Here is a 16732-nt window from a genome sequence, read left to right on the forward strand (position 1 = left end):
CCGGGCCAGTGTCCTTGCCACCTTTCGGCTACCCTTGGATCCTTCTGAACACCTGCTGCCTACCAGCCCTGGTCCCAAAGACAGAGAGATGAGGATTAGGTGACAAGGGTGCAGGGTCTAGAGTTAGACAGACTCCTGACCGTGAACCTGAGCAAGTCGTTTCCCTGCAGTATGTGCCAACCACAGACTCAACACAGAAGAGGCTGAATAAGAGTAGAAGCCTTAAGTCCTCTGAGAGCAAGTTAAGCTAGCATTGTGAAGTAGGCCAGGACCTCATGAGCAGGGTGCTTCATCCTGAGAAACATGGGGCCACTGCACACTGTCAGGAAGAATGCACAGCTGCTCTCAGTCTAGCCTAAAGACTAGACGCTCTTGGCTCCAGCAGCTTCCCCAACTGCCCACTCTAGCCAAGGGGCAGGTCAGGTTCCTGCTCCTCTACTCTCCTACATCCTCAGCCCCACCCTTCATGGCTCTGCTCAGTCTAAAGGAGCTTGGACTGTGGGAACCAGCCCACGGGGTCCCACTCATGCTGCTAGCTCATCTCTTTTCCTCACACTCAGCCAGTGTTTACCATTTTGGCAAAACCCTTCAGCATGGTAACAGGTTATAGTTTGGCTTTGGAATGAAGACTCCCCAGGTTCACTTCTGCTTAAGTGCAGCCTGGGGTAAGTTATTTTGTGACTCAGTTGCATGGTCTGTACAATGCAAGTAAGAATAGCCCTAAGGTCAAGGGTATGGTCAAATGAGCTGAGGGCCATGACATTTGCATATTCAGAGGTTCTGGCCTTCTTTGTGTAGCAAATGCCATTTCCAGTCCTCTGGGTTCAGCCTACTCTGAGAACCCACAACGCTCTCTGTGTTCTGGCCCATGTTGTTCACATATGCCTCTCCAGGAGCCTACCAGAGTTAACAACTCTGAAGTTCCACTTAGGACAATGCCTGGCACTACCCAGGACTTGATCATGTATCCTGAGTCCATGCAGTGTACTTGACATTTTTCTAGGTATGGGAGCTCCCTGAAGCTTACATGCCATCAGGGATCTGTCAGGTGTAGCTGATATTCTAGTAGTAAGGCACACTGACCACCCAACAAGCTGAACATAGTGGCAGGGTAGATGGAAGCCCAGCAGAGAAGTCAGAGAATGGCAGGGTGGGAGGTCTGCAGCTTTAGCCCTGCTTGGCTGCTCAGAGAGAAAAGGAAGGGAAGAGGAGTCAGGAAGTTCCAGGCAGTGAACAAATGAGCCAATTAGTGGGTAGATGGGTGGACCACAGACATGGGAAGAGGCAGCCAGCACCTTGCTCTGCAAATCCTTACAGCCCCACTGCCTAAGCTGGAGCCAGGGGATGTGCTGAGCCAAAAGTCCTGCTCAGCCATCACTGGAAGATGGTGAAGGTGCTGCTGTGGTCAGTCAGGATGGGGTACCTTCATCACGGCCGCTATTAAGCTGACTAAACTATCAGTTGCAGCTTGGTCAAGGATTGTAGACCTTGTGATTTCTCCACTCAGTCACTGTATGTGTTGCTTTCGTCGTCATCTTTATCCCATCACCAGGGCACCTCCATAGTGGACTGAGGACCTGCCTCTGTCAGTGATACATCTGACTTCCAGAGTGACCCACAGTAGAACATTCAGGGGGCAAAAGGAAGGAGGATGAATGAGGAGGTGGAACAGGGCATACAGTGCACCGATTTGGGGGATATCACTAGGCAAAGAGACATCGGGTGACACACAGCTGCTCAGGTCTGGGATGGGCATATCAGGGGGAAGGACAGAATTGTTAAAGGCGCAGCAGCAAATAGCTACAGGAGCCCAGTCGAGTTCCTTCCTCTCTGTACCTCAGTTTCGTGCTCTGCATAAAGGGATGGATCATACTATATTTGCAGCAGTTGAGGGAGGCAGAACCAAGCCACAGGATATGAGAAAGCACAAGACTAGCCAAGATGGTTCTGAGCTGACAGCCATCAGCCCCCTTCCATGAGGCTGGCCTGGGGAACCAGAAGTCTGGAGCAGCAGTTACTGAGAGGTTCCTAGGCTGGGCTGAGCCCTGCCCTGTTCAAGTGGACTATAAAGGAGAACATAGGCTGCTGAGTGCCTAGTAGGTAAATCAGCAAGGCCCGCTTGACTCCAAACCCTCTCTGCAAGGGCAGAGGCCATAGCTGTCCTCCAGCCCTCCCAAGCCAATCTGATTGGGATGGTTGATACCAACAGAACATAGGAGAAAGCTGGGGTTAGGGATAGCTCAACCTACAGAACCCCAAGAAGAGTAGAGAGACCTTCAAGGAAGGGAGGTGGGGGACACTGATCCCCAGATAGGTGCTACCAACAGGCTGCCTAAGGCTGTGTTCAGATATAAATCTCTGGCCCTCAAAAGGTTGAATGAACCTTGGAAGCATAGTGGACTCTAAGCAGTGCTCCTGGCAAAATGATTTCCATGAAAAGCTCAACATCTAGGCCAATGCATGCCAAGTTTCCAGGGGTGATTTGTCCAGCTTCCGTTTCCCCATTTCAAAATGGGGGGAGGGGGTGTTCTTCATTCCAGCCCAGGCAAAACCTCTCAGAACGTGTTCCCTAGCTTTGGAAACAGGCCCTGGGCCCAGACGCTCTTGGTGAGAACTGTCACATTTCATGCTAATGGCATCTTCCCTCCACAGCAGCTTAGTGGCCTCTGCAAGTTGTCAGTTTCTTTGACACTAGCGGCTCCTGTGCTAGCAAGGGAGTGGAAGGAGGAAAGAGGCTGCTGCCAGGGAAGTACCTTCTCCAAAGGTGCGATGACGTTCCATGCTAGGGAGAGCTTTACTATTTCTGGTCTTGCCACACAGAGCAAAGACCTTGTGTGGTTCCCTCATACCAACAAACGGAACTCACAAGCTATTCCACTAGAAATGCAGAACCAGAGCCTCCTGCAGGGGCCTACTGGCCTAGCCAGCTACAGCTAATGTTTACTTTCCTTCAGGCTCATTAGCATGGGAACCGCCCCTCTCAGGAGGGGAGGAGGCAAGGCCTAAGAAGGACTTAGAGGGCCCTTGATGGGGCTTGAGGGCCTCTTGGAGTTCAAGGCCTGTTTGAAGAGAGTTTGAATCTCCCAGATGACCTCCTACAAGCTGTTGCAAGTCCCCTCTCCTCATCCTGATCTCAATTCAAGAACGTCATGCTTTGCTTTCAAACCTCCAAAGGTCCAAGATTACCAAACTGTTGCTAGCAGCTTCCAAGCACTGAACAGGTACCCTAAGCAGACAGAAATCAGACCCAAATCTCATTCAGTCTCCAGGGCCTAGGGTGCCCACACAGGACAAAGGTTGCTCTTCCCAGAACAGTACCAGCAGAGCCCCCAGAGAGCCCAGAAGAAAGCTGGCATTTGAATCCCACTGCCCCCTGGGAAGCCTGGCTTCTCTAAGCACAGCTTTGCTTCCATAAATACCCAGTCCCGTGATGTCATCACCCTAAGCCCAACTTTCACCACCTCCACTGCATCAAGCCCAGCAGACGAGTGCTCTGTACCGGCACATTACACCTGTGCTTGACAGCTGGACACTCCTGCCACGTTCACCTGTCTATGGAGGAGGCCATCTCCAGCCACTGCCTTAGCCTGCTGCTGGCCTTTGACCTGGCTTGGGTGCAGGCCATGAGCTTGCTAAGCATCAAAGCTTTTCCTAAACAGACCTGTCTGGGGCATTGCCAAAAGCCTAGACCACGGCCATAAGTCTGGGACCCTCATTTGTGGATGTGGATTAGGAGGATGATGCCTGCTTCGGTAGGAGACTTTAGCAGCTCAGGGAAGACTTGCTGACTAAGATTCTCTCTCCCCTCATCATCAACAAACACTGTCTCTGCCGCAGGGGACAAACATTGGGTGCAAGCTTGCTCCCCCTGGAAGCCACCTGCAGAGCAGCCACCCCACCCCCACCAAGCCCCCTCACTCCAACATGAGTAGTGGTCCTTTCTGCCTCAGGCTTTAGGATAAACTTATCTTGCATACTCACAAATAGCGTCTTCGGCAAGCCATCCTGCCCAAGTCTGATTTCCTTCTCTCTTTCTCCTGCCTGGGCTGAGGAGGCTCAAGGTGGTTCAGAGGAGGAACAGGATGCTCAAGCGAGGTGCAAAGGAAGAAAATGAAAGCCAAGGGCAGTCACTTTCCCAGGACTGGCAGGTTCATCTAGAAAAGCTCGGTGTACTGTGGCAGGGGGCTCCAAACAGTTCCTCCCACGCAGGGTTTACACTGTGCCCAGAAGCCTGGGAAGACGTCGAGTCACCATGGTCGCCAGGTTGGGCGGGGGCGTCTGCCTCGCTGCTACCTGGGACTTCCTTGGGATTTTTCCCTCCCGCACATCCGGGGTGGCAGTGCGCTGGGATGAGGAGGGGAGGGCTGGGGGAGGGGGGTGTCTGTGCCGGTTTGCTCTCGCAGCATCCGGAGGAGGGACAGGAGTGCAGGAGCGCCCCCCCTTCCTCCAGGAGCAACGTAGTGCGGCCTCGCTGGACCAATCGCCAAAGTGCTCGTTGCCGTGGCAACTGCAGCATCAAACAGGGCCGCCCTGCGGGTGCGGCAACAAAATCAAGAGCCCTGGCTCTGAGACCGAGGAAGTCGCTCCTTCTGGCCCTCACTGAAAACCTGGAAATCCGTTGCTAAAATGCACTCGCAACCCGAAGAATATAATGATGGCATTGCTTTCCAGAGCAGCTTTTCCGTCCCTGGCATGGAAACATAGGAGACACTGAACTAAGAGCCCAGGAGATCTGCCCTGGAGTTAGGGGGCATGAGACTTCAGCAAACTGAGTGTCCCCCGGGACTCTCAGATGTGCTACTGTAAAATGGGATCATGACAACTGTGTAACCGGTTCTGGAGGGCTGACTACATACAGTAACTGCATAGCAGATGACACAGCTTGGATCACTGTTGCTAGTCATGACCTAAAGGGAGAAGGTCTATGGCTGGGGCTGGTCTGTTCTAGCTGGGGTGCCTCTTCTCCCTTGCCCCTCCTCCTCCAAGCACTCCCAGTGTGCCTGCAGAACATCCGCCTTCATCAAGGATACATTCTGGGGGTTGGGGGGAGGCAAGGAGAAAACATAAAAGTCAGAATGTGAAATTGTGTCTGGCAATCAGATCAGGGTTCAACCAAGCAGAACGGAGAAGGGGGAAGCAGGGGCCATCTTCTTGAGCTGGGGGCAGGGAAAAGGAGGCCTTTCCATGAGCCTTCACCCAGTGGACTGCGATGCCAGGAGCTTTCTGAGTAAAGAGCTTGTGCTAAGGCCCTGAGGCAGAAAGAAGCTGGATGGATTTGAGCCAACAGGATGGAGAGGAGATGAAAAAAACGCCCTGCTTCTTTCTCTTCTCTCTGCACATAACCTTCTCCCCTCTGTGTATCCCATCCTTCCTTGAGCAGGCTGCCTGTTTACTAAGTGACAGTCAGGAGTCCCAAACCCAGCTGAGCATGTGCATAAGGAATGCTTTTTAATGCCTCCATCAGATCCTGAGGAGGCACACAGGGTGGCCCAGCCAGCACTTTGGCCCAAGTCTTCACTTGCAAAGCTGCCTCCAGGGAAGGTAGTGAGAACTGAACCTTCTGGATAGGGGTGGCAGTTGTCAGGCTGGCTATTTTCTTCTTACCATTTCTTTTTAATCCTCTCAGACCCACTGATGTTGGGGGAGGAAGGAGGCTTCCCTCGAGTTCTGTTCTTTTATTAAAGAGAAAATGGATCTCAGAGGCAGTGAGAAACTTACACAAAGTTACACAGCAAAGAGGGACAGAGGCCAGATGAGATGGATCTCATTCTTTTGGCGGAGTGTCCTTGTATGCAGCATAGAAGCGGCTGGGTAGCCAAATACAGGGGACTCTAGAAACAGCCAGTCTTCCCATGAGAGTGCCCCAGAAGAATGCTGTCAGGAATAATTCAGATTTATGTAGGCTTAGCACATGGTAAAGTAGCCCATTCTCTCTCCTGATGGAGTTGCACTGTATTTCATCAAGATCAGAATACCAACACATCATCAGAAGAGGTCCTTCTCTTTTGGGTCCTATTGTTTTCAAAGCTGAGAACACATCAGAAACATGTGTAATTAGCCATAGCTGTGCATAAAAGGCATCCTGGGGTGGATGTGTGCTTGAGGCAAGCTCACCAGTGTACTTGTATTCAAGTGATAGCCTTTCAGACTTCTTAAAGAGGAGCTTCTTTTCCCACTCTCATATCAAAGATGAGTAAACTGAGGCTGTGATTGAGAACTGGCCACCTTGTGTGCATTCTGCTCTAAAATCCCTAGCCTGGGCCTCTTCTTGTCCTCCCTTTGGACCCATGATATCCATTGCACACCTGTACCTTTTCTGGCTTTCTTCCAGAGAAGCACACACATCTAGATGCTGCTGTATTTGAAAGTAGAGTGATAAAGACCTCCACACTCAGAAACAGCTGCAAGGCTTTCAGGCATTGACAAAGCACTGAGTACAGCACACAGTTGTTCCCACGCCTGATGCTCTTCGCCTGGCACCAGTCAGGTCTGGTCAGATAAAGGAAACTCCAAAAACCACAATGTTGTTGACATTCCAGCTGGTCTCTCACTTGAGACCCCAGAAGTTCCTGAGTTCAAGGAAGTACCAGAAAGTGCAGGAGAATGCTGTCACCAAGCAGGAGTCAGACTGCTTGGTCCAACTTTGGAGATATGAAGCTCAAGGACACAAGAGATCTCAGAGTCACAGAAATGGTGTGGCAGACTACACCTGTCCACTTCAACTGTGACCAGATGCCTGAGGTGGGAGGGAGTGGCAGTCAGCCTTGGCATGACTGCCCCATGGACCACCCAACAGTCTACATCTTCAGGCTGAGGCTGACACAGAGCATTTCATAGCCAGACTGTGATCCATGTCCCCAGCCTCATCCCTGCAGTCTAGGAGAAGCAGCAGCTTCCAAGGCTGGTTACAGAAATTTCCTATCTAGGACTTTGCCTCAAAGACTGGAAAATTCCAACCTGCAGGCTGACAGGGATATTCAGGCAGAGTGTCTCTGTCTTCCAACCTGTGGCCATCTGTCCCCTAGGCAGGAGCATAACAACATTTGGGAAGAGGGAGAAGGCTGCCGGCACGTGACAAGGAGATATGCCAGTCTCAGTTATTCCAGGCAGGCAGCCATGCACCTCAGCATTGGATCGTCTCCACAGGGACAGCAGCCCATCCCCCTTTCAGGTGGCCACAGGACTAACTGTGGAGCTCCAGGGTCTGTACCATTTTACCTGTACCAGTCCCCCAAACACACATACTTCAAGCCCCAGCACTGTATTTTTCTTTTCCTGAAGCTTAACATTTTCAGTAAGTAAAATGCAAAGTACAGAAATAATGTGAAAACATCTTTTCTTTTGGGACAGGGTCTGTGTAACATTGTCTGGCCTGGATTTCACTGTATAGACCAGGCTGGCTTGGAATTCATAGAGATCTGGTTGCCTCTGCCCCTCAGAGTGCTGGAATGAAAGGTGTGCTTCACCAGCCCCATCGAGAATGACTATTCATAAAGTAAGAGCAGTCCTCTTCCCCTCAGCCCCACAGCTCACTCCTCCTGCTCATCTCTGCAGTGGAAATGGTCCTCATCTGTATGGAGCGCATCCTTCCAGCCCTTTTCCTACGCATTCATGCACATATGCATGTGTGCAGGAAATGGAAAGTACAGCATGGATCAGGAAAACAATAATGTGCTATGACATTAAAAATATTTTTAAAATCTCCCAAAGACATAAAGATGAACAGTGTGGACCCAATGCCTCAGCTGTCTATAATGAAAAACCTCGCTTGATAAGCATGCGGAAGCTTGGGGGGGGGGGTCACATCTCTGGAACATCCTCTCTCCCTCAGCTCCCAGGCTCCTGGGACTGCATGAATGATCCGTAGGGAAGCTTTCCTACTCAGCTGTCCTCACGCAGGCATCCTAGGCAGTGTAAACTACTGTGAGTATTTGGAGCTGTGCTTAAGTGGCCTCACACTGTGTGTCCTTTCCTGCAGCAAGCACATCACTTCGGAAGGCTGGATCACAGACTCTGCAGGGAACAGGCTCCATGCTGCAGTTGCACATCATATGCCTCTCAAATCATAGTTGTGGCCAGTGTTCCAGAAGCAGAAGACCTTGTAGGGCAGGCTGGGATGGGATTCCATTGTCGACAGCCCCTCCCCTCAAGTGCAAGGTGGCTGAGAAAGGAGTGGCTCCTAAGCAATTATCTTTGGGAATGTGTGTGGGCTTCTAGAATCTCAGCAAACACCCCCTTCTGCAGCACACCAGATAACACTGGATGCCCGATCCCCTGACTTGGGGGATAAGATCAGATTCCTACCCCAAGATAGCGAAGAAAGGCTAGGGCATGCTTGGAAAGGAATGAACATCTGGGACCATCAGTCCTTCCTTGTCATTCAACTCACCTCCCAGACTGGATCCTTCAGGCCAGCCAGCTCTGAGCATGCTCACTTTATACCCTCTGAAGGCTGCAGCATCCAGCACAGGGTGACGTTGATCAACATGTTTTTCTCCCTAATCAGGGCTATCCAGTGCAAGTGGGCTTCTTCGGGTGTGCCTATGAAGTCCCATCACCAGCCTCAGCAAGCTTAGTGCTCCTGCTGGGAGAAGGGGACCACTTTGGGCTCCTCAGTGCTTTCCACAGCCCTGTCTTAAAGGAACTATGCAAGACCCTTAATTGTCCTGTAGGGAAGAAGGGGAGCTGGGGCGATTGTCTGTTCCAACGGTGGATAGGTGGGTAGGGGAAGGTATTCACTGCTACTTCCCTGTATGGTAAAGTCCATGCAGCTCACACAGTATCTGACTGCCAGGACCTTCATTCTGGAGAGAATATGAGCCCTGGGTATGGTGTGGGGATAAAGAGAGAAAGAAGAGATATTTTGGAGTAGAGAGAGAGAGAAGGACAGGTAGGAGACAAGGCAATACAGGCTCTTATGTCTTCTGAGTGACAGGGGCACTTTATGAGACAGGGTGCAGGTCTATGGTAAGAGGAAGCAAGACCCCTCCTTTTGATGATGATGGGCACGTGCTAGAGGAGGGACATGGAGAATTCCAGAAAGTCATGAGGGCCTTGCTGGAACTGGTTCTAGAAATGTAGCAGACAGAGTTAGGTCTAATTGGAGAAATAAATCTTGGAAGAGAAGGGGCAAAAGGGAAGGCATCCTGGCCCCAGCTGTGGTGCTCCTGCCCCCTAATGCTGCTGCCAAGCAGAAGGCACATGCTTCTAGCCCCACCACAGCCTCTCCTAGGGACCTGCCATCTGATCTCTTCTGACAGGGTGACTCAGGCCAATTCTCTATAGAATCTGAGGTAACATTAGAACATTCTCAGTGAAAACGAACAAACAAAACAAAAAGCTGACAGCAGTGCAGACAACGGCAAAGTGGGTTCCCAGATGTTACCATAAACACCACTGCAGGATGCTGGCACAGGGCCCTCCTTGGGGCACTCTCAGCAATGGCTCCCAGTAAAAAAGGAAGTTAGCAAGGTGTATGTTCAGTCTGAACATAACAATGCCACAAAAACTCAGGTCAAACAAACTAATGGGAATGCACCTGATGAGACATGCCACAGGGAAAAGTTGCTATCTCTCAGCTATGGGATTCCTGGTCATTTGGTTGCCCTCTTTTTCAAATGTTCTACAGTCTGGGCAGGGTGAAGCTCAGTGGCAGAGCACTTGACTAGCATAGGCTGGGCCCTGATTTTAATCTCCAGTTGATCTTGATCCCCACAAATAATAATAGTAATAGTAATTATAACATCAACTTTCTGTGGTGAGAATCACAAGAAAAATGCATCATTAAAAAAACCTTCAGTCATCTAGCAATTACTAACAACACAACGGTCGTCAACAAGTTGGTTTAGTATGAAGAAGATGGGGACCTATAGAGGTTCAGAGTGGCCTGGGTTGGAACTGACTTAGCAGAAAGTCCCTTCTGATCCCTCTCACAGAGGGCTGTGAAAAGCGGATGAGTTGGGCTGTAGAGAAATGGCTCGGTGTGATCAAGAGCACTTGATGCTCTTATAGAAAACAGGAGTTCAGATCCCGGCACCCACGTTAAGCAGCTCGCAACTGTAGCTCCATCTCCATGAGATAACAACACCCTCTTCTGGCCTCTGAGGGCACTGCACTGATATCCCCACACATAGACACAAATAAAAATATAAATATTTAAAAGTGAAACTCAGATGGGTGAACATGTACAATGAGAGCAGAGTGGGCTAGGATACATGCTCAACACTGTCCCCGGGGGCATATGCAACAAGGTAGGTGAGGGCAGGGCCACTGGACAGTTGCATGGAGCAGTTATCAGCTGCTGATGTCAACAACGTTCCAGAGCTGTGTAGACTGCACAGACTTTTTCACAAAGAATCTGTGCGACAGAATGATGGGCAGTGGGCATGGTGCCAGAATCCTGTAGTCTCTGGTAACCTCTCAGGCCACTGGCTGCTCTGTCTGAGGCATAGATACTGCCTCTTTCCCACACCCTGACACCACAGGGAAGGGGACCTATGGTGCTCGGCGAGGATGGTGCCTCCCACAAAGTTCATGGCTATTGGGGCCTGACAGACAATGGTCACTTGGTTTTTGCCTCTGGTGCCTAGAGCGGTTGGGCTGCAGGAGGAACTCGGACAGTTTCTATGGAGTGAATATTCCTTGTCCTATCTCTATGCTGGGATCCTGCCCAGGAGAGCACATACTTTCTACCTGACTAAGCCAATGTCCCTCCCCACCCCCTGCCCTTCTTCCATGGGGGTTTTGCTAGTGGCCCTGATGGGTGGAAGGCTGACCAGGGATTTGAGGGCACAGCAAGCTCAGGTCCCAGTCTCATAAGAAGAGGGTCTTCATCTTTTCTGTTCAGGGTTGTGACCCCAGTGTCTGGGTCACCACAGCTACTCAATAAAATGTTGACTTGATGAGACAATGAATGTGACCAAGTGTGGTCTCACACTGAGTCCTTGCACTAGGGCCCACTCTCCTTTATTGTCACTCTCCCTGATTTTATCTGCTTCCCCCACAGCCATGAATGCTATAGGAACAGAACATGGGGTCTGCAGGGCAGTGAGCCTACAGCCTCCTGCAGAGGTGGTCCCCAGATCCTTGACAAGGTCTCCAAATCCTTTAGATGCCTGCTTCCTACTGTGTTCTTTCTCTTGGCATATTCAGGCATCTGCCATGTCAGGGGACCCCATGTCCTATCAACCAGTGAACTCTATAGAGATCTTAGACTAGGACCCCAGACTCAGATATGTACCCCACCCCCACTAGTATTTGGACACACCAGGTAGGCTGAACGGAGCCCAGGTATGGGGCATAACACTGTCCTGACCATAGCCCTAGACCACATGTGATCATGCCCTGGGGTATGTTCCTTGCAGAGAAATCCAGTTATGTTGGAAGGTAACTCATTCGTGCCCCCTGGCTGACTTGAACTTTCTCTGTTCGTAGGCTGCAGAAATCACTAGATGCCCTGGCCTAACCACAACCCCCTTCATTTAATTCCTGTCATCCTCAAAGCTGTCCATCACCATTTATCATTTGGGTTTCAGGCTCAATCAACATGGGTTCAGCAAGGTCCCCCTCCCACCTCTGCCCCTGCAGCCCCTCACCATCCCTCTCTGTAGTACCACTCACAGGTCCACTGTCCTTCTCAGAGAGTTGGGTTGAAGGGGGCTGGAAAACCATGACTGAATTCACTGATTGGCTCCAAAGCTTCCCCCAGTGTCCTCACTGAACACTAGATAGATGAACAAACACATGCATCCTGTCACCCAGGCTGGAGTTAGGCCTGGGGCCCTGCTCCCTTTCTCAAGTGTGGTGGCTCTTGGCTCTGCATTCCTGGACTCAGCCAGACTGGACATATTCCCTAAAGGCACTCTATCTGTGCAGAACAAGCCAGATTCCTGTCCTTACCTTAACCCACACAGCAGAACTATATACGGCAAGATATTTACAGCCCATCCAGGCCTACCAGAAACGTTTTGGAACATGGGGCTGCTCATAGGTGGCAAGGCTTTTGATGTACAAAGGTGTCCACTTCAGATACCCAGGGCCATGTTCTTGGTCTTATGCTTCTACTGTGAACCCACCTATCCCCTCTTTTCCCTCTTTTCCTCCTGGCTTCCTACCTCCCAGAGAAAAACCTTTGCAGCTACTGCAGAAGCAGGTCAGAGCTGAGGAGGGTCCTGGAAGCCATAGCAAAGCTGAGCTGTTTCAGCTGAGTCACTCCTGCTGGGCTACGTGGCCTCTTGGACTGCCCTGCCCTGCCCTGCTCTGCTCCACTTCATGTCCTGTAACCCAGGTACTATAGATATGTCCATGACAGAGGTGTGGGCAAGCAGAGGGCAACTCCTGAGAGTCACATGTTCTGTGGGGGACCTAGACTTTGTCCCTTCCTAGGGGCATTCTCTGGAGTTCAACTTCTTTGTGGAAGACGAGCAGGAAGGGGTAGCCTAGATGGAAGAGAGTAGGCAGGGCTTGGGGAATCCTGACTGGGACATCCTAAAGCAAGGGGTTATTCTGTGTTTTCTGCCCCCAGCCCCAGCCCCTGGGCAGAGGCTTAGAGATAAAGCAAAGATCATGGTAAGTGCTGCTCTAGGGTTAAACCACTCTATGCCTAGTCATAAGAAACAACTTGGAAGGGGACAAAGGGGAAGAGAGACTTGTTCTAAGGCTAAGGGAAACAATTGCAAAAGGGAACTTAGAGGCTCCGAGGTCTGTCAGGTCTCAGGAAAACTCTGAGTGTTATACACAAGTATACCAGCAGAGGGCAGTGTTTGGCTGCCTCAATATGATAGTGGCTGGTCCCACAGCAGTGAGACTTGGAGTAGGGTCGGGGCTGGGTTTCTCTTCAGGCCTGCAGTCAGCTTCTGCCATGCTCAGGTGACTTTGCTGGCTCCCCTAAGATAACATCAATGCCTTCTGCGACCTCCAGCTGCAGAGCCTCAGTAGGGCCTGTTATCCAGGCAAGGCATGGGCCATAGAGCGCGTAACAGGGAAGACAATAGGCCTTCAGGCTGTCCTTCAGCCTGGCCTACTTCTCTGGACTCATGGCCTCATGCTGGGTCCTCTACTCTGCCACAGGCCCACTAGCATCCTTCTGTCCCCAAAGCAGAGGACTTTATCGAGCCTCAGGGCTTTGTGTTTAACCTGTCTGATGCCCATAGGGAAGGGATGGGGTCCTTTCCCTGGCCCAAAGCTATCATCTCAAATGTCACCTTCTCATATAGGCCTGTTAAGCACCTTGGAGTTCCAGCTTTCAGTCCTCTGTGCCCCAAATACTTGGTGCCATCTCAAGGGACCCCACATAATAAAAGGGCTTGTGGTCCCTAGGTGGGTACTCAGAACCTCTGTCCTCACAACTCCTAAGACCTTCTAGGCTTAGGGACAGAGAGGACTGGAGACTTCCATTCTTGTCTGCCCATAGGCACCCTGTGAGTCCTTGGAACTGGAAAGCCTACTCTCCATATGTACAAGGCAAGACCACACACACACACACACACACACACACACACACACATAGACACACAGCTGCCAGCCAGCCCTCTTGCCTTGAGAGGAGGGGTTTCTTCCTGGACAGACCTTATCAAAGGCCTGTGGATAAGCAGAGACCCAGGAAGGTAAGGCCCATTGATGATGTAATTTTGCCCTACAGAAGGCTCCTTCATTCAGTAAGTAGTGTGTAGCAAGTGGCCAAGAACACCGGGTGGCACTGACATCTAGTGGTTCTGATATGGGCACTGAGGACCATGTAGGCAGCCATGGCTGTATCCTCTGCTTATGTCCAGGTTCCAGATGTGGTTGGATCCTCTGCAGGCAAACTTCCAGGTCCCTGATGCCTGGAATTCTTGCCATATCCAATCCAAGGACTCAGGGGGCTTGCCCTTTTGGTCTTTGCTCCCCGACTGCAGGCCCAAGATGTGCATGAGATCTAGCTCTGTCAGCTAAAGCCTCCATGCCTTCTGGGCTCAGTGATTGACTGAGATTGGGCTATGGACCTAGTCTGGCCAATTAGAAGCAGCCCGGGCAGGGTGTTCTGGGTACCAGGCTTCAGAAGTGTGAATGAGGAAGAGAGGGACCACCTTGTCATTAAGCTACAGACTTTCTGAGAATGAGGACAGGGAAGCAAGCAAGCCTGGGAATTATGCAAACTTTAATGTCATCTTATATCCCATTAGCTAAACCTGAAGACTCCTGGACTGGACCATTCACTCCTCTGACAATACCTCCAAGCAAGGCTGGGACCCCAGAAGGTACAAACTGTGATGTCATCTTATATCCCATCAGCAACGCTTGGCTCATGGGCTGGACCATTTGCTCCTCTGGACAATATCTCCACTGGACTTAGACTTGTACCAAGACTCCCCCTGACCACAGACTAGAGGAGCTACCTCACAGCTCTACTCCTGCCTGGTGTACTCGCCTATGAGCCAAAGGACTTTCTAGATACAGAAAGTTGCATTCTGTTCCCACCTGAACTTGAGTGTCCCAGCTCAAGATCATATCTGGCTCAGCTTGACTTCTCAGCCTCTCAGTATCACTTATCAATCCTGGGCTAAGCGCAGCATGTTTCTGAGGGCTGGCAATATAGGTGTGTGTTTAGTATGATCCCAGCACAGGATCTAGGGCCAACCTCCTCTGAGCATTCTCCCTCCCTCTACACTTCATTCTTGGCTTATACAGCGTTAACAGCTATACCCCACAGAGAAGCATGCCTGTGGGGGGGAACTTGCCTGGGGGTTAAGGGTCAGGCCTGACCACTCGTGTACCTACTCCCTGGAGGTAACCCTAGCACAGCCTTGTCCTTGTTTTTCCTGCAGCCCCTTGATGCCTGAGTACTTTGTGTATTTGGTCCTGATCATTATGGGATCTTCAGAGGATGTGTGAGCACCCTCTTAGGTCTATCTGGACTTCCTGGGCCAGAACCTTTGAAATGAACCTGGCCCTCCTGGAATATATCTCTGATTAGCTACATTAGGGATGTGCTGACTTCTGGCTACCACAGCATCAGGAGGATATTCCTAAATGTTCCCTACTTGAGGCACCAAGAGCCATCTCCAGCCACAACCCCTTCCTGCTGGGTGCTCATCACTGCCTCACCCCTCTCCACGGACACCTGGGGCTTTTTCCATTGCCTTCCCCTCGGGTAAGCCTGGTGGGACACTGAGGATGCAATCACCAGCCTTTTAGGAACTGGTACTATGGAAAAGAGCCGGGATGTCCTCCCGTGGAGGATGCTGAGCGAGACTCATGCTAGCAATTTGCAGCACAGGCAGATGTGGAGACAATGGGAGTCTGATTGGCAGGGTGGGAGGGGCTGCAGCTGCGCTTGGAGGAGCTGGGAAGGTGGGGTGTCTGCATCCCCAAAGGAAAAGTGCTGAGCCAGCAGTATAGAGGAAGACTGGAGGGGAGGCCAGGGTAAGGCCATGCTCGACACTGCATTTCCACCTCTAGGAGTCTCATAGAAGGGCAAAGCCAGCTCTCAGAGCCCCTCAGATAGGTGGTTCCCACCCTGGTTCCCACTTTCACAGACCTTCTGACTCATGGACCATTTCTGTGACAGTAGTTATCATGAGGCAAAGCAACGGGCAAAAAATGACTGAAGCATCCCTGACTCAGTGGGACCTTCCAAGTGTGGGCTCAGCCTGCTATCACTGTGTTTCCTTCCCATTTGTGCCGACATCTACTGAGCAGCAAGTGTGTACCAATCCCCTGGGTGCGGGCTCAGTCTCCAGCTCCTGTTTCCTTCCCACTCATGCAAACGTTTATTAAGTACCAAGGGTGTACCAAGGTCTGAAACCTGGGCAGTGGGAGACACGTAAAAGGACTGTACCCAGGTCACCACCCCTTCGGAGTTTGTCTATACGTGGGAAACAGTAGTTTCTAAATGACCTCAAAGCAAGGGCAAATGAGGGAGACCTACTCATCCATGGGGTTACCTTCTCCTTCCCTTAGTCATTCAACAGAACTGGCCAATATTATACTAGGTGACCAGCACAGATGTTCCCACTAGGAATTCAGTCTAGCAAGAGTCAAGCCTGAGGAGGCACTGCTGAGGAGATGCTATGGGAAGTGGCTTTTGAAAGGAACATAAGAGTTTTTTCCGAGTGGGAGCTAAGAAAGCATATTCCTAAAGGAAACAACCAGTGCAAAGGCACAGTCACCTCAAGGCATAGATTCTGTCACAGCAAGAGGAAGCTGCTTCAATCTTAGGCCCCCCCCCCACCTCCGGGACAGGCACTGGGTTTGTGTGTCCAATGGCTACATTCCCCTAACAGAACTCCTTGTCCTCCCCTGACTCATGCTAGACAGTGTCCTGGGCTCCCCTCTATCTCCCAGACCCTGGAAGGGCACACTGGTTGCTGGTCCATAGAGAATATTGTAAAGCCAGAGTAAGGAAATTCACTGCTTACAGTGCCTAGGGAGCAGAGACGAGCAAATCCATATCTCAGTTCACAGCTTGGGTCTGGTATTAACCTGCCTACTTGCTGTGCAACCCCAGACCCAGCACCAGGCTCCCCTTGCATTTGCTACTTGGACAGCTCAAGTCCGAATCTTCCCCTGGGAGCTGGTCCAGCCCCTCTGCATGCCCATCACACTCCTAGGTCACAAGCATAAGGAAACATCACTGGGCCTTGAAGGCCCTTTATTTCTCTAGCCCCACTTTCTCTCTACTTCAGTAGCTGCCTACAGAGCCCATGATTGATGAGAAAGAAGGAGGGGGCACTTTCCCCCCGGAATTGCTCTG

General features: G+C 51.1%; 1 protein-coding gene across 10 annotated transcripts in view; it reads right to left on the bottom strand.

Moving 5' to 3' along the window:
- The window catches only part of Iqsec1 (IQ motif and Sec7 domain ArfGEF 1), a 319435-nt gene that overhangs the window by 142515 nt on the left and 160188 nt on the right, over window positions 1-16732 (bottom strand). For 2 of the 10 annotated variants that reach the window (XM_063286695.1, XM_039108754.2), the window contains exon 1: window positions 3982-7723. The exons of 7 other annotated variants lie outside the window; for them this stretch is intronic. In XM_063286695.1, the coding sequence (XP_063142765.1) occupies window positions 3982-4004 (23 nt within the window). In that variant the 5' untranslated portion in view covers window positions 4005-7723. Of the gene's footprint in view, window positions 1-3981; window positions 7724-16732 lie in introns of those variants that run through there. One more of the 10 variants, NM_001408960.1, reaches the window with a different exon arrangement.

Source organism: Rattus norvegicus, chromosome 4 (assembly GCF_036323735.1).
Source record: "Rattus norvegicus strain BN/NHsdMcwi chromosome 4, GRCr8, whole genome shotgun sequence".
Classification (NCBI taxonomy): domain Eukaryota; kingdom Metazoa; phylum Chordata; class Mammalia; order Rodentia; family Muridae; genus Rattus; species Rattus norvegicus.